The 18,788-nt window shown below is 38.3% G+C and overlaps 2 protein-coding genes across 4 annotated transcripts in view; both read left to right on the forward strand.

The window, feature by feature from the left end:
- The first annotated feature begins 240 nt into the window (after positions 1-240).
- LOC754677 (zinc finger protein 239) lies at positions 241-6,216 on the forward strand. The gene is made up of 5 exons (XM_030977586.1): positions 241-332; positions 926-2,257; positions 3,301-3,552; positions 4,797-4,954; positions 5,668-6,216. The coding sequence occupies exons 2-3, from the start codon at positions 1,150-1,152 to the stop codon at positions 3,333-3,335; spliced, it is 1,143 nt and encodes a 380-aa protein (XP_030833446.1). The 5' UTR covers positions 241-332; positions 926-1,149; the 3' UTR covers positions 3,336-3,552; positions 4,797-4,954; positions 5,668-6,216.
- Positions 6,217-9,921: 3,705 nt separating this feature from the next.
- LOC754050 (zinc finger protein 850) overlaps positions 9,922-18,788 on the forward strand; it is a 34,565-nt gene continuing 25,698 nt past the window's right edge. For all 3 annotated transcript variants that reach the window (XR_004062586.1, XM_030977583.1, XM_030977584.1), the window contains exons 1-2: positions 9,922-10,026; positions 18,306-18,389. Coding sequence is in view for 2 of the 3 variants with exons in the window: in XM_030977583.1 (XP_030833443.1) it covers positions 9,999-10,026; positions 18,306-18,389 (112 nt within the window). In the remaining variant the exon portion in view is untranslated. The remainder of the gene's footprint in view (positions 10,027-18,305; positions 18,390-18,788) is intronic.

Consider the following 18,788-nt stretch of genomic DNA (forward strand, 5'->3'; position numbering starts at 1 on the left):
TTCATTAGTTGGACTAGGAACAGTTTTTAAAGTGGTCGGGTTCGGATATGGAGAGTATCATCATTCTGACCCATTTCCAAACGTTCCGTTTATGTATCTCCTAAAAGAATAATTGGTTACAATACAAGTGGCATTGTGTTTAAAAGGCTTTATTTCCCACGGAATCCCTATTCATGCAGAGTCAGTAACATTTTAATCCTTACCAATTTATATATTTTAGATGAACCAGTGAACAGCAGGGAGGAGCAGCCAAAGGTTCAAATTGAAAATTGGATTTGAGATTTACCTTATCAAAGAAGAAGAGATAGAAGAAACTTCACTTCAACAGAATGGTGAGAAAGTTATATTTTACAATTAGGCACAGGGAGGCCTGAATAGAAAACATGTGAAGAGAGAACCGCTTTGGAAATTTTAAAGTTAAGTGACAATCATGTAATATTAGATTGGAATAGAGGAGATGAAATGGCAACACCAATAAATAAAACAAATTGAAAAATACATTTATAGTTGGAGTGGAACTAGGAAGTTACAGGTTTTAAAATAAGCATGCCATTGCTCTGTTTTTGACTTGCATTAAAAAAAAAGGGGGCAATAAAGATGTTGTCTTTTTTAAATTTTGCAGTAATACCAATTAAAATGTAGAAGAAAAAAGAACAGTTATCATTCAGCCAGTTTGTAGTTACATTTTGTGCATGTGCAGTAAAGGTCATTTGTGCCAATTACAAATTGCCTGTATAGTGTATGAGCTATGGTGGACACACCAGTATGAATTACATTGTTAAACAGGTAGCATGTCCATCAAAACAGATGCACATACACAAACTGTTTCAGATCTTTTGTACCCCCCACTGATTAGAAACTACTTTTGATATCTATAATTTATCTGATTGCATATATGTACATATATGTCTTCCTTTTTCACCAGATGTTTGTTGCAGCTCTAAAAACGCTTCAGATGATTTGGACTGTCAGGAGAAGATATCAGAAGCCCAGTTATCAGAGGATGGATGTTTAGAGGTTGACAGCGAGGGAGCATCTGAAGGAGAACATTTAGAGAAGGAAGATCATGAGGATTCTGAATCAGGATGGCTTCCCGTTTTAGAAGGTATCTCTCCCGTCTCTCAAGACTCCAGCCAAGTTCTACCCAGCATGGAGAACAGTAGCCAGAGTGAAAGAGAGCTAGATGAATCCATGAATGATCCAACGAATTCTCCTCCTACCCGTGATGAAGATTCTACAGGGAAACAGGGATTTGACTGCACCAAGTGTAAAAAGAGATTTTCTGTTGAATCTGATCTTGGATCTCATGTGATGACGTGCTGTGGAAACCTATCTACTCAATGTCCAGTCTGCAAGAAGATTTTCGCGTCAAAGTCGAATCTAGGAAAGCACATGAGACTTCATACTGGGGAGAAACCATTTGAATGTGGTGAATGTGGAATGAGATTTACTTTGAAGCAACATCTAGTTTACCACCAGAGAACACACACGGGTGAAAAACCCTTTAAGTGCACAGAATGTGGTAAAGGTTTTATCGAAAAGTCTGTCCTAAAAGTTCATTTTAGAAGACATGGAGGTAACGAACCTTTTCAATGCTCTTATTGTGACAGGAAACTGAATTCCAAGAGAGATCTCATGAGACATGAGAGAACACATACTGGTGAGAAACCCTTTAAGTGCTCAGAATGTGGTAAAGGATTTTCCCAAAAAAGTAACCTAACATTGCACTTTAGAAAACATGGAGGTAATGAAGCTTTTCAATGCTCTTATTGTAGCAGGAAACTGAATTCCAAGAGTGATTTCATGAGACATGAGAGAACGCATACTGGTGAGAAACCTCATCCTTGCTCTTCATGCAGTAAACGATTTTCAAGAAAACATCAACTTTTGGTTCATGAAAGAACACACACGGGTGAAAAGCTCTTTCTATGCTCAGAATGTGGTAAACGATTTTCAAGAAAACAAGAACTTTTGAGACATGAAAGTAAAGTACACCTGAAAGCAAAGAGTCCCAAAACGTCCAAAGACTTTAACAATGACAGTGCTGTGTCTTTTCAAAAGGACCTCGATAAACGGAAGGCATGCAGTGATAAGAGTTCTTATCAATGTCGTGAGTGCAACAAGAAATTTAAAACAAAGATGAGTTTCACGAAACACATGAAAGAGCATACAGGAGATAAGATCTATCAATGCGGTGAATGCAAGAAGGGTTTCACTTCAGAGTCTGGTCTCAAAGGACATATGAGAATACACACAGGTGAGAAGGTTTGTCAGTGTACTGCATGTAAAAATACATTTTCTTCCAAGTACCAGTAAAAACTTTGGCTTCACATAAGAATGTACACAACTACATTTAGGCCACTGCCTTGAAATGTTTTTCCCCCAAAATAGCCATGAATATACATTAAGTCTTGGGAAGGCGATACATGTAGGTGTTCTACTTAAAAAAGTTAAGTGACAATCATTTATTTTTTGATTGGAATGGAGGAGGCAAAATGTCAACACCAAAATTACCCCCAAAAAGTACATTTATAGTTGGAGTGGAACTATGAAGTTACAGGTTTTAAAATCAGCATGCCATTGCTCTGTTTTTGATTTGCATTTAAAAATATCAATATGTATGTATGTATGTACTAGATTTAGGAAAATCAAGGTTGACGCATTCTCGATCGCCGACTGAGACGACGTAACGCATGCGCAGTGCCTTAAAATGATGTCACACGTTGCAGTCAAAGCTGTCGACGTGCAAATCTAAAAGTCCCTAATATCTTCTTCTACTTGTACAGTGTCAACTTTACTCTTCATATGCCACATTAATAATCTTTGTGTGCCACATTATATTTATCATGGGATAAATATACCAAAGGCTTCAAGTTCTTTAACTGTTTCCAGTGCAAGATTGATCTATAATGGTGTTTAAATTAAAGGTTTGTCATGGAGCTAATCATGACCAGATATGTATGACTTGCAAAGCCATTGTGTTGCGTAAAGCAATACTTCCGTCCATTGGTGCCTATTGTGCAAAATTGCACTTGTGACAAACGAGCGACCATGCACAGAGGCGAACATAGCAATGTAAGTGTCAACTATCATCATCATCATCATCATCATCACCATCATCATCATCATCATCATCGTTTGATGTTTATCAGGATCATTGGTGCCTATTTTTTTGTGACAAAAGAGCACCCATGCACAGAGGCGAACATACTGGAACATAGCAACTGAAGTATCAATTATCAACATCATCATCATTTAATGTTTATCAGTATCATCATCCCTTTTCTCTCCTGTCTCAAGGTCGGTCCAAACAAGATAGCGCTCAAGGTGAATGACTTTGAGGAGATTGAGTTCAACCCCAAGCAGCTGGTTAGGGATATCTGTCGACTCTACATCAATCTGGGCCACGAGCAGCGGTTCTGCAGGGCGACCGCCGAGGATGAGGTTAATTACTAAGCCATGCTTTTCATCAGAGCAGAGAAGGTGCTTGATAAGATCAGTGTGTCTAGGGATATGATTGAGAAGATGAGGGAGTTTGCTGAGAAGGTCAAGGTGAGATAAGATCAATTATTTTAAAGGTAAAGACCAGTTATGGTCATGCGATTGCATTGTGAAAGAAACGTTGTGGAATCGATCAGAAAAGGTTGATCATCTAGCATCTAGCATCTGCAAAGTTCTGGAATCATCAAAATGATAAGAAATGTGGCCCATTCTTCGTAAAGTTACAAGCACAATACACAGAAAGATGTATACGGGACTACCCTATATCTCTCACAGACCATGAGAGAAACAAATTTACCAAATATATGAATTAGTAGGCGGTTTCCCGGCAAATTTTTTATCATTATGTATTAGTCAAAACATATTCTTTCACATGATTGGTAATGAGAGCTTCCATTTCATTTTTTGAAATTGGGGCGTTTCCAATACTGGTCTTTACCTTTAAGTCCCATCTGCCGCAAACCTCAATTTATTTTAATTTTCATCATTTCAAACCTCACAGTATACATAGACGCTTTTATACAACACCTACGTGGATCCTTGTCATTTGATTGGAGGATTGTTGGTCACATGATATTCAATAGATGTTATATTGCACGGGCGTGCATTTTTGATTATATGCAGAGTGCATTTTTGGTTATATGCAGACTGCGTACCTCTCTGCCGTGCGCGTATCCCTGTGTGTATCTGACGCGAAGGCAATCTGAATGTATGAAATCAAGAAGGCTCGACTCCAACTTTAATAAATATAAGAAGTAAAGCATAATTTGTTGATTAACGTTCTATTAGATCTTCTTTGATGTTGTATAAAACAAATAATGAATGTTTTTCATTCGTTCAATAGTGCAAATATTTTCATTCGTTGAAAGATTAACGCTAATTCTATTCAACTCCGCTGACGCCTCGTTGAATAGAATGTTAATCTGTCAACTCGTGAAAATATTCGCACTATTGAACTCATAACCATTCATTATTTGTATAATGTACTACATAATCAACCAACTTCATGTTTAAGAGCTACATGTATGTGTTTTTATTTGTTTAACTACCTGTGTGGAATGCCCTTCATTGTAAATTTTCATAATAACAATCTTTCTGAATTATTTACAAAATTATCCTGTCACCTCACACTATAATACAAGAAACTAAAATGCAATAGTAATCTCAAAAATGAGCTAAGCTTCAGGCATGAATGGTGCTGTATGGAAGTCTTCAACAATTGTTTGAATAATAATTGAGATTTGAAACGATACCCATGTATCATGTCATTTTTATTTCCCCCCCCCCCCCTCCAGGCTCTGAGTGAGACCAATGAGATGGAACAAGAGATGTTTGCAGATGCTCCTGATGAGTTCATTGACCCCTTGACGTTCAACATTATGGAAGACCCTGTGTCGCTTCCCACTTCAGACATGAACATCGATAGGTCAACGATAGCAAGGCATTTATTGAGGTGAGTCCAAACTTTGAAGTTTGAAGTTTATTTGTCCCCATTAACACAAAAAACAAGTCAGATTCATATAACAGGGACGCCAGTTTTCAGGCAAAGGCCTGAATTCAGACCCTGGCAATTTATTTTCAGGCCATAGTTTTTGTTTATTGTGTACAAATAGCTTGTTCTTTGTGAATTTCAGGCAATCTGATCATTTCTAAATGGCATCCCTGATACTAAAAAAACGTTTAGATAACTTGAAGTAAAATGTACAGTTAATGGCAAGGTGTTTCAAAGGGAGTGTAAATGAAACAGGCAGGCAATATAAAAACAATGTTAAATGTGAGGAGCCTAAATAAAAAATGTGATACTTACGTAAAGGAACCAGAAATCCCTCTATATTTGCCTTCCCTGAAGTGGTAGTGATGTCGGTAAAATGCTCTGCCTTTATAACTTTCTACAAAGTTTGGCTGAGTGGAAGCAAAACTAAAAGCTGAGAGGTACACGATTTCTAAAAAAGCTGATTTTTATTTTTATTTTTTTATTAAAAAAAAATAATAATTTGAGATCACTATTCATTTGGAGATATGAATTGTAATTGTAAAAAAAAAGAGACATAACAAGTTTTGCTTTTTACACTAATGAAATGTTTTCTTTCATGACAAGAGCTCACTGATAATAATTAAGAATTAACATACATATTTTCTTTATTATTTTTGCTGCTTTATCTGTAGTGATCAAATCGACCCATTCAACAGGAAACCGCTGACCATGGAAGAAGTACGATCAAATCCAGATCTCAAACTTCAGATTGAAACATGGAAACAGGAACAGAAGAACAAGAGAAAATAACATCAGCAAAATCATCAACTTCATACATGTACTCTCTTTCTTCTAATGGTTTAATAATTTGTTTAAATGGTAAACATCACTGACTTCTTTTTGTTTGAAATGTTTCTTTTATACCAACAACATTTCTTATCAAATCTTGTAAAAATGAACTATTTGTTAAATGATGTCGATGCACAAACTAGTATTTAAAGGTGGGGTGAAATCCAAATATAAGTTGATTCCTGTTGATGTGCAGGGCTGCCTACAACTCATAATTTGTTATTCAATCAAACATCTTAATATTTTTCATAGATTTTTGACTTAGCTGGGGGAAGTTACATACCCATGTCTGTTGTTAGCTCATTAATGACTGACAGTTGATGTCAAAAGATGAATGAGATCTGGAACATTTGTTTAGGGTGGAGCTAATAGCAGGTCTCAGAAAATTATTTTTAAAAATAATTAAAATCTATGAAATATATTTAGATGTTTGAATAACAAAATATGAGATGTATGAAGCCCTGCACATCAACAGGAATCAACTTTAATATATTTGGATTTCACCTGACCTTTAATATTGACCTTCTTCCTGCCATGTTGTGCAGCTGCATGTGATAGCCACCTTCATGCTTCTGTATGGCTTTGATTTTAGAAAGAGATTTCTCTGTAAAGGAAATGTTGAGTTCTGGGAAAGGTGACAAATAATCATTTGTGAGTTTTTTCTTTCTTTTTATGTGAGTGTGGTAGAGTATCATAGAGAAAATGTCCCTTGAAAAGGAGGGTTCTTCAAATGCCCTCATATTCAAAATATATCAAGTAACAGCTACAGGTTGTGGACCACAACTTTTATGCCACATGTTTATGTACCGTAGTCCCATATACACATTTCTGTGTAGAATGCATGTGTCTCTGTAGCAAGACTGAGCCAATGTCTCAGTGCACACCAATACCAATGTGGTACATGATCAACCTTCCAATCACTTCTACACAGTTGCAATCACATTGCATGACCAGGGACACATTTCACAAAGCCTTTTTTCAATGACAAATAATAATATTTCGCTTAGCGCTTAATACATGTACGAAGTCTCTAAGCGCTTTACAGATATACTATTACCCCGGCCATTGGATTCAATGCTTACCCGCACACATTGAATGCACAATCTCCACTTCCTGGGGAGTATTCCAGCCAGGCATTAATTGACGCTCAAAACTGTTTGACCAACAATGACGATCGCATCCTACCGGGTTCTCATTTAACACCTGGGTGGAGAGTAGCAAGTGCAGGTTAATATGTTGCCAAAGGATATTAGTGCCATGTCGGGATTCAAACCCTCGACCTTTGCATGTCCAGTCAAACGCCACATGACGAAAATCAGTGACAAATCTGCTGATAACCAATCAGAAGCAAGGATTTCACTAGCTTCTAACAAAAACGGTCATTTGTCACTGTTGACAAGTTTTTTTAATGTGGCCAAGAACCTAAATGTCTTTAAATTATACTTAGTGTTGTTCTATCTAATGACCTATTCTGTCAAATTTCTACAATTCTGCAAACTGGGCCCCGTCTTACAAAGAGTTACGATTGATCCAAATCAATCGTAAGTCCTCCAATCAATCGCAAGTTTGCAGTCTCCTATCTCTTATGTACATAGTTACGATTGATATCAATCGCAAATAAGTTACGATTGATATCAACTCTTTGTAAGACGGGGCCCAGGTCTATATTACGGGGATGGTTTGATACAGATCAAAATGCTTAATTTACACTTGTATCCTGAAAGGTTAGCATGTTTTGCAATTACAATATCTTACATTATTACCTGTATCAGACATCTGAGCTGGTCATTTACAAAACCGTATTGCCCTAGTTTTCACTAGCAGTGGGAACGGAGGGGTATATTCTTTGTATTTTCCTTGGTCTCCCTGCGCGTATTGACTTTGCGTGTAGAGAAGAGTGAAAATATACCTTGGTATTTTCCACGGTCTCGCATTTTCATTGCGCATCTATTAATATTATGCGTACGAGAACCTGCGCACTTTGCGCGCACTCTATTGTGACGTAATAATCACACCAAATACACACTGTTTGTAGTGTATCGAAAATTTTGTCAAGCACTGGATGCACAGTGTTGGTTTGACAAAGTTTGTTCAGTTCTTGAGATTGTCATGGTGGATGTCTGTATTTGCTCTAGACGTCTGATTTGGATAACAATAAAAATATTGACTGGCTTTACTTTCGGGGGATATCAGAAATATTGACCGCGCTAAGACCATATTGCCCTCGTCTTTCGACTCGGGGCAATATGATCTGAGCTTGGTCAATATTTCTGATATACCCCTCAAGGCCAGTCAATATTATATAATTATTCAATATGTATGGTGATGGGAATATTTTTAAAGGCTAAGAGAGCATAGTTAAAAAGTACATTCTGCACTGTACAGTTGGTCAGGTATGCATAATTCATTTTAAGCAACATGTACACATTTCTTCTTTTTTTGTTTCATTATATTTCAGTAACTTGCTTTACATCAGTTCATTTAGAAGTTGAACATTCAAAGAAATAGGGATATGTTGTGTATGGCAGTACTAAATCATTGCAGATCTTGAAAAACGTGTAACCTTTAGTGTGTTTAGAATGTACCCCTGTATAGTAAGATTTGATCTATTAATTGATATTACAATATAGTATACCATATGTACCAGTATTTTCATTAGGTTTGAACTGGTTCCAGTTTGATCTGGTTTGAACCAGTCTGCACAGGTTTAAAAGTTGATATGATAGTTTTGAGTCGCTGCTCTTTCTTTGTGCAATACTTGGGGGAGTTATGATAAGAGCCAGTGAAAGAAAAAAACACCAAATGATTTGAATTAAACATGTATTTCTGTCACCAGGATTGGGTATAAATATAAACAATTGTAATTCCTAGAAATTATGATTATGTGAATGTAAAGAAACTATTCTTGCTGATACTGATAGCAGGGAGGTGTTGCTGATAGCAACTTTTTCATATTTCTCGTAACAACTTTTCCATATAAAATGAAAATAAGACTATGTTCATGTTGTGTCATGTTATCTGCTGCCATATTGACTCTCTTTTCTTTTCTTTCTTTTTTGGGGGGGATATTTACCTATGTATTTTATTTTTATTCCCATTCAATTTTTCTTTTACATTTAGAAATGTAGCAAATTGTAAATGTTTTATAAAGGTTAACAATTGATATATCAGTGCTCTAAATGTTTTCCATCATGAACATTCATGATTTTTAACCTCAGTATACCCGACAAACTTCTTACTCTTACTGTCAAACACACATTTGATAAAGTACTCTTTCGTATACTGAGATTACTTTTACTTTTACTTTGTCAAAAATTGTCTATATTATAACTTGTACTCTCCATAAAAGTATTGATTTGGTCATTTAATATTTACATATATTTTTGCTGATATTATTTTGATTTAAGAATTTTATCACAAATATTTATAGGCTTAGGCATATTTGGGACATGGTTTGCCTGTAAGATTGTAAAATTAAGAATAAATCTGTGTATATTTTATTCAAAACCATGTTACTCAGAATAGATAATAAATGAATCTAGACAATTGTAAGACAAAATATGTGATCTTTTCACGGTCCTTATTTGGAGAGAGAGAGATGATGATATTAACATTTTCATTCGTAATGTTGCATTTACATGGCCATTTATGATTCACTTGTATGATGAGGAATGACTTATATTTAGATGATTTTGAAGATGTGATGCTGAGGAGGACTAGCGATTATTAGGAGGAGGAGGAGGAAGAAGAGAGAGTGATGATGTATAATGATGATGAACAAAAATGTTGAAGTATGATGGTGATGATTAAAAAGTTAATGATTAATGATGGAAGATGATTGTAAAAGTAATGATGCTGCTGCTGCTGCTGATAATGATGATGATGATGATGATGATAATGATGGTGATAGTGAAGATAATTGGGATGATGATGATGTTGGAGAAGGAGAGGACTGAGGATTGTACCAGTTAAGGTCAATTAGGCTACAGCAAGCACTCTACCTAACAAATAGCGTTTTTCAAATGCAAAGTCTATAGCTATTTTGAAGCTTTTAGCAATAGAAAATTCATAATTTATTTGCCTGTTCAAAGACATCATAGGCATCATAGAATGACACCCACGAAATCTAAGTTGAAGTGGTACTAAAACTGTGAATTTGAAGTTCTTGTTGAAAATGGAGGGACAACGTTGCAAGATGTCAGGTAAAGCTATAGTCAAGGTGTTTAATGAAATGGGTCGTAAGTTAAAGGTTTCTCTTAGAATTATATTGAATGATCAATTCAATACACAGGTACAGCTCAGCATGAGACGTCATCGCGTCAGTAGCAGCGCAACAGTCTCGACCCGGGCGGCCAGGGCGGCCAGGCTAGCCAGCTCCAGCGATCTCACTAAAATGCGAGGGGTCGAAGTAAGATTAGAAACGCGTGATGCGAGGCCGTTTTTAGTAGCGAGTTCGCGTTCGCCGAGTCTAGATTCTTATTACTCTATTCTTAGCCCCATGTAGACAGAAATAACCATCTGATTTGGGTCATTTCTTTAATAAAACTGACATTTGTTTACATTCCCCATCTATAGATCTACAGATGCCATGCCCATGGTCTAGATCTAGACTAGATCTCTAGATCTAGATCTAGACTAGGTAGATTTCTTAGACCTATGTGAATAAAAAAATAAAAATTGTGGGATTACATTGTATCTTATATCATTGGAAAGGGCTTGAAAAACCATTTAAAATGGTATATAAACCATAGCTCTAGGACAAATATTTAGCGAGTTATGATTTTTTTTAAAGATTAAAAATCTGATTTAATTATCGCCATTGTTTTACCATTGAGACCTCTCAAAATCTGTGACCGACCATGACCAATATAAAGGATGGTCTTATCAAAAATGTAAAAATTATTCATTTATCTAGATAAAACCTTAAGGAAAGAACATGTGATAGGGGAAGAAAACCAATATTGTATTATTTGATGTACTATAGAAGTCTAGACCCTTCTATAATTAATTAGTAATTAGCAATTAGCAAATTAATTAGCTAATTAGTCGTTAATGAACTCACTGCCACAAAAAGACAGACAAATTTCCGTAATTTCCTGACAATCAATTTTGAGGAAGTAAAAAAACAATGATTGTATGTTCCGATTTGATTTATATTCATCAAGTAACGAGAAAAATGTATAAATAAACGAATTAAATTAGTTTTAGAACTATTAAAACTTATCTTCAGGGAAGATTACGATGGTAAAGATGACATTGAACTTTGACTTGAACAAAAATGCACTTTCACATGTCCGTTTCTGAAAATTCGAAGTCGAGGCGAAAGGAAGTTTTTCCAATGACGTCATCAGACAAGCAAGCCAAATCTGGCGAGAAACCGCCGTTTCCACACGCAATCAAAGAGGAACCCTGCAGAGTAACTCGTATTGGGCGTGAAACCGCTGCCGGGCACGCTGAAACCAAGCCAATGTGCGCGATAGTCACATACCTACAGATGGTAACCTAACTCCGGGAAGCTCCAACACCGGCGCGCAGCGTCGAAGCTTCGGTAAAACTGTGAGTAAGGGGTTCTAAAAAATCCGTTTCGGTGACATTATTGTTAAATCTGTAAAGGGAGTACTTACAATTTTTACATCATAGGGTGCACGAATCCTCAGGGCATAACAATGATCACTTGAATTCATAATTCGAAGAAGTCTTTGATGGGAAAAAAAGGCTTATTCAGAGCCCTACTCAAACGATTCTTCGATGTAGCAGCGTCGATTCAAAATGGCGAAGAGACGGTACGCATGCGCGGCAGAGCCGCAGAAAGTATGAATATTCATGCTATCGAGCGCCGATCGCTCGAAATGCTGAATATGCACAACTCGAACAAACAGAGTCCTTCTCAACCTCGTGCATATTTGAATCGACGCTGCTACATCGAAGAATCGTTTGAGTAGGGCTCTGAATAAGCCTTTTTTTCCCATCGAAGACTTCTTCAAATTATGAATTCAAGTGATAATTGTTATGCCCTGAGGATTTGTGCACCCTATGATGTAAAAATTGTAAGTACTCCCTTTGCAGATTTAACAATAATGTCACCGAAACGGATTTTTTAGAACCCCTTACTCACAGTTTTACCGAAGCTCCGACGCTGCGCGCCAGTGTTGGAGCTTCCCGGAGTTAATGGTAACCCAGAGGTCTCGCACCGAGGAGGTAATCTGGCCAATCCAGCTGCCACTTATGGTCATTGAGCTTTCTCCCCCGATTTTCACTATTTAGATATAATTTTCTGATTTATAAATCAGATGTAAATTAGGTCTATGTATTGTACTCCTATTTACACTAAATAATAATGATTGACCTATTATACAAATGCGAAATTTGTTGACTTACTTATATGATTTATCCAATTTTTTTCTCCGAACCGTGAAATGTACCGTTCATCCATATCTATGAATGACATCACCCGGCCGATATATTTCCGGGTCAACCTACCAAAACATAGCGAATGGCCAATCAGAGCACTCGTTTCGTATTGGGTTTATGAATATACATATATCACTTGGTTAACTCGTACGTAGCTATAGGACGTTCGAAAAGAAAAAATGAATATTCATTAATTAAAACCAAGATGGATGACAACGAATCATGTCGACTACGAAACTTTCTCGGATTAATCATTAATTTAGGATCTAAATGAGCAAGCTATCGTAAGTCAAAGCCATATTTGTTTGTTAATTTTTATATTTTTATAAGCCTATTGTAATATTGCAGCAAAAGTGCATTTATGAGGATGTAAAGAGTGAAAATCTTGTTGCATATCTCATTCATCCCGGTCCTGCCGAACCGAACCATTTGGTCCACTAGTACGGCATAGGCCGTACTTCAGTCTATGTATAGAGGCGGTCAGTGGAGCCAGATGCAATCTCAGCGGAACCACCGGCGATATCAGAGACTGAAGCTTTCGGTCTAAGCCCTATGGGGCATTGCAAAAAAGTTGTGATTCCCCCTGTGTCTCAGCAGTAGGGCGCTGGTCCAAGAATAAGTAGACTAGGGGGCCGTTTCTCGAAACCGTCATAACTACAAGATCAACGACATCTCGCCACTGTCGCGCAACTTGTCAGCTAAGACCTAAGTGTTTCACGAAGCCGTCTTTGCCAAGATGAGCGACAGCTTCCGCGACAAGCGAGTTGTCACTGCTCCGAACCCGTCATATCTTTTTAATTGCTGTAAAGCGCCATCACAAGTCAGTTTGTTGCCATTCCATGGGCCGCGAAATGGACGATTAGTTTTACTATCATTTTGAGAAAAATATAGACGAGTTCGGTACGTAATTCTCTGGGATGCGAAATGCAAATGTACAAAAGTGAAAATACAAATTATACAGAAACTTTAAAAAGCTGAATATAAACATTAAATCACAAATCATTAAACTATAACATATAAATAAGAGATATAAGAATGTTACACACTGTTTTCCATAGTCGATCCATAGTCTTTTCTTAGGATACCGTCATACCTTTGGGGCCTATGTGCATTATTATTCCCTCTCTAATTACTTCTTCCAAATTATATTTTCAATATCAAATCAATTATATAACGAGTATTTATGAGACTCTAGAATAAAAACTGGCTGAGAAAAGGCATTTTGCCTAAAATTCCTCGTCATAGTAAACAAAAAAGTACGTATTGATAAACTATCACATTACGGTATCCTTCAACCAACGCTCAAAATACACGGGGGCGGTGGGCGATTCGCTCCCGTGAGCTCCATAATCGCCCCCGTCAGGTTGCTCACGGGGGCGATTGCAAAATTAAAAATCGCCCCCGTGGAATTATAAAATAAAGATTATCTTTTCTGATATAACTTTAACACAATATTGAGTATCAATTTTCAAACCTTAAACCAATGAAATGGAACTTAGATGGCGTTATCTCTCCCATCTCTATGAGTATTACCGATATAAAAAAACGGAAGCTCGCACTATATTGTGCGGTCGTCAGCAGTGGCTATACTGCGCCGGTAGTACAGGTTTGCACGCTGACGCCCAATATCTGCTGGAGCTGGAGACGATCACGCAAAGACTGAAATATGCAGAATTTTTTTCGTTGTGAAAAATGTGAATCCTCGGAAATCTGGTGATTCTAAAAGACCAGCAAATTATGTACCTCGACCAGTAAATTAATATCGAGAAGAAGAACAAGACCAAAGATGTTGCAGGGGCGGATCTAGGCGGTTTAGGTGGTTTAACCCTCCTACCCCCCCCCTCCCCCTTGGGCTGCCAAGTGAAAATGTGCATAGAAAAATGCCATCTTGTGTCCAGACCTACACAGTATAGATGTCAGTAGATGCCAGGAAAGCATCACCTACGGGGTTCAAAAGAGCACCCAAAAAATGCTCCGCACGTTAGTAGATGCCAGGAAAATATCACTTACGGGGGTTCAAAATAGCACCAAAAAAATCGCCTCGCCGCTTCGCGGCTCGTGGACGATGCTCCGCATGTTAGTAGATGTCAGGTAAACATCACTGTCTTACGGGGTTCAAAATAGCAACAACAAAAATCGCCTCCCCGCCACACGGCTCGTGGACGATAAATGATAATGATAAAAAACAAGGAGTTTCATGGGTACAAATTCAATGGAAATTTGTATTAAAAGAAGAGCCCCCGTCAGCACTAAAAGAGCCCCCGTGAGAAGGCTCACGGGGGCTCTTTTTTTTTGGGAAGAGCCCCCGTGGACAAAAAATTAATTTGAGCCCTGCCTTCAACTAACTTTTGATTCGACTGTCAAAAAAAAAAACACTCACCGGTTTTTCTTCAATTTAAGAATCTTTACAGAAATATGCAAATCGTTTGATGATGTAAATATGATGACACTATTTATTATTTATTTTAGGAGAATTTACATGTATATATTTCTTTTTGAACAATTTTAGACCCAAAACTTGTTTTGGGTTATTCTTCATAAATCAAATGGATCGTGACAAAGACTATCTTCTTGAGCTGCTAGTATCGCGATATATCGATATCATGTCTGTCATGGCTTTGTGACAAGCGCGTAGCCAGGATATCATTTTAGGGGGTGCGGTAGTGAGCACGCAAAGCGTGCGAATCACTTAAAGAGCGCGCGTAGCGCGCTCCCTAGGGGGGTGGGTGCAGGGAGGGGGGGGTTTCCCCCCTCCCGCGAAAGAAGACGATTCGTTGTACCTTTCTCGACTCATAATCCTTGTCTGAATTCAGTCCGCCCCTCCTGCGCATAGCGCGGAAGCTTTGACGTATTATTAAACAGAGAAGACGATTCGTTGTACCTTTCTCGACCCTTAATCCTTAATTTGAACTCAATTTCCCCCTTTTCCCCCTCCCGCGCGAAGCGCAGAAGTTTTGACGTTTCATTAATTTATTAGAGAAAGAAGACGATTGGATGTACCGTTCTCGACTCTTAATCCTTATCTGTATTCAGTCCCCCTCTTTCGAAGCGCGGAAGCTGTGCATTTCATTAAATTATTAGAGAAAGAAGACGATTCGTTGTTCCGTTTTCGACTCTTTATCCTTAATTTGAACTTTTCGCGCGAAGCGCGGAAGCTTTGAAGTTTCATTAAATTATTAGAGAAAGAAGACGATTTGTTGTACCGTTCTCGACTCCTTTTCCCTTTTTCTTCCTACGTCCTCTTACTTTTTTTCTTCTCTTTCCTCTTTTTTTTTTTTGGCCGGCGTTTTTTTTTTTGGGGGGGGGGGGCGACCGACCGCCCCACCGCCCCCCCCCCCCTGGCTACGCGCCTGCTTTGTGAAACGGTTTATCCACTTCATGACATCTCCGTAGGTCGCCGACAAAGATATGACTGTCATGGAGTTGGTTTCGAGAAACGGCCCCCTGGTCTAGAGTAAAGGAGCCCGTTTTGGGCCACTTAAAGAGAAGGTTGAGTTCTGGGAAGAGGTGAACAATAATTTGTGAGCATTACTCATTCTTAATATGCAAGTGTGGAAGACATTAATTAAGACATGTTCCCTGAAAAGCATGGCTCTTCAAATGCCTTCATATTCTAAATATATGCATGTAAATTCGTAAAAATCGGGGGGCTGGCTTTTTGCGCCACGTGTTCGTGTAGTCCCATATACATCTTTCTGTGCAGGTGTTTGTAACTTTACCAAGACTGGGCCAAATTTCTTATCATTTTGATGATTCCAGAACCTTGCCATACACACAAATTCTTATATGCTAGATGATCAACCTTTTCTTGTCGGTTCCACCAGTGGCGGATCCAGGGGGGGGGGGCCCGGGCCCCCCCCCCTTGAGAAAAAAATCATGTAAAATCACGTGATTTTTACCTTTTGGGGGGTTGGGCCCCCCCCCCTGGCGCTCAAGGGGGGGGTGCAAATTGAAATTTTTTTGAGGACAAAAAAAAAAAAGTGCTCACCCCCCCCCCCCCCCCCCCCCCCCCACTGAGCGACTTTTCGGCCGGCGCGATTTTCAAATTTTCGGGAGCAAAAAAAAAAAAAAAGTTGGGCCCCCTCCCCTAAGAAATCCTGGATCCGCGCCTGGGTTCCACACCGTTTCTTTCACAATGCAATCGCATGACCAGAACTCAACTTCATCTTTAAGACAAAATCCTATTTTTTGGACCCTTTACTTCCTATTTATTATCATTTCTTGTTCAAATCATGAAGCAAATATTATTATTATTTAAACAAAAAATGAATCCCAGAAAAAAATCACAAATTGCCATGACAATATTCATTTCAATTTTCACTGCTTCGGAGTCAGTTATCGGCATAGCGAACCAGTTTTCGGCCGCATGTACAAAGTCAATAGGAAGCGCGTGCGCGCGCCGTGCGTTTCCGCGCTGATCTATAGCACTAGCGGGCGGAGCAGGTATCCTACGCCGGAGCTCCCCGGAGCTCGCCAGGCCGAAAACTAGTACTGCCGTGATCGGCAATTGGAATCTGAATTAGACGGACATATCGTGTGTGCGTCGCGGTGTGCGGCTGCGTTGATTTAATACATGCGATGAGATACTTTTGAGCTTGCGACTAGCACAAAATCGGGCTCTAAATCTGAAAAATACTTGAAATAAAGCTCATTTTATGGTAGAAATAGAGCAAAACAAATTTGAGTAAAATCGAATAACTAATAAGGAAGTTATGATCAAATTTTTAAACAAGTGTGAAACCTGAGGATCTTTAAACATCACTACACAAATTGCCAATTATCCGTTTGTGATGTCATTGCCTCACTATTTGTCAATTACTTTATATATTTTCATCCCATTAATTACCCTTTTAATCCCCCAAAACTTGATTTCCCAATGCCTTTGTCCATGTGATTTGTTTCATATTGCGTGCATGATTTCCTAAAATCTTTTGTGAATTAAATAGAAGATTTGATACTATTTTCTGAACATTTGTTCATGATTTAACAGAATAAAAAGATATCTCTTTATTAAGTGCATCCACGCGAAAACATAGCTAGGGCCTATTAAGTATACTCTTGATATAAATCGGATGCTGGTGTGTGGAAATAAGATATGTAGGTGGAATTATTGGAAATTTATATTATCAATATAAAGAAAACAATTAGATGAAAGGGAGTTAGCAGAGCTACCAAGTATCACGCATTATGCGTGACATCACGCATTTCGAGGGTCTGAAAATGCTCTTACGCACGACGCGCACGCTAGATTTTGAAAAAACGCTATACCTTATACGTGTGTTATACCCTCGCACGCGTGCTCGCGCTCCGAATCATGAAAATGTCACGCATAACGCATTGCCGATCTTTGAACTTGGCGTCTCTGAGTTAGGGAGGCAATGACGCCGCAGACTCGTGAGGGAGCTGCCAATTTGTCTATTGAGTGACTTTCAATTTTTTTATGCCATTACAAATTCATAACTCTCTTATTTTGCTCAAACTTTTTTTGATTGGTTTTCTGCTTCTATTGAAAGTAAGTTATTTTTGGAGTGGACTTTGGAGTGGACTTTGGAGTGATCTTTAAGTATCCTAAGCGCACGTAAGGAGTTTGCTGAAGTTAGGGAACTCTCTGCACCGCATGCGCCTTTATATACTAATCGCTGTTATCGTAAAGTTATCTTAAACTGCACAATACAGGTACATTCAAAACGTGATGTCCACTAGTTCATGCTTCTGGGATGGAGAACCGATGATAAGATGGTGCAATTCGAAAACCTAAATACTGCACAGCACTCATAGATTTACATATATAATAAATGTATGCAGAATATTTGTGTATGACTCCGTTAAAGGGGGAGTAGCATGACGAGACTATGTGTCTTTCCCTTGGCCTGACTCGAGGGCCAATCGAAACCGAAGTGTTAGGAGAAATTCAGTCTGTTTCACAAATGCTAGCGTGAGCTGATCGATCGACCGTTAATCAAGTCCATTCGTTAACTGGCAGTTGTCCAAAAGAAGTCTTAGATGGTGTTAACCAGTATTTACCATGCTACACCCCCTTTAACAAGATAACATGATTTCTTGATTTCAGATAACATCTTTGAAGAATTAGGTAATGGATACCGGTACACGGATCGAGACTTCATATTGACAGAGTGCACAGCAGCAGAGAAAGGTACAGTATGAGGATGGGGTGGAAAAAAGAAATAGATCATACAATCATAAGTGAGAAATTATCAGTTGAATGTAACTTATTACATATCTTTGAAACTTGTCCTTTGAATATGAAATCACTTCTTTCATATTCACCTATCTCTACCCCCTGGGCGTGTATTCATCAACGATACCACAACCCTGAAGTAGACAAATGTCCCCCATCCCCTTCTCGGACAATATCTACCGACAGGGTTATTGCGTAAGAAGAGTAGTTTTTCTGAGAAGTACTTGCGTAGGGAGGGGGGGGGGGAGCTTAAAGTTTGGGGGAAAGTTTGATAATGAGTAATTGTCGAAATTGAATGATTTTTCAGGGTCAGTGCCCTGGCGTTGTCTTCCAAAAGACTGTTTGGGTTAGGAA

The sequence above is a fragment of the Strongylocentrotus purpuratus genome, unplaced genomic scaffold, assembly GCF_000002235.5.
Source record: "Strongylocentrotus purpuratus isolate Spur 01 unplaced genomic scaffold, Spur_5.0 spur5_scaffold_1, whole genome shotgun sequence".
In the NCBI taxonomy this organism is placed as follows: Eukaryota; Metazoa; Echinodermata; class Echinoidea; order Camarodonta; family Strongylocentrotidae; genus Strongylocentrotus; species Strongylocentrotus purpuratus.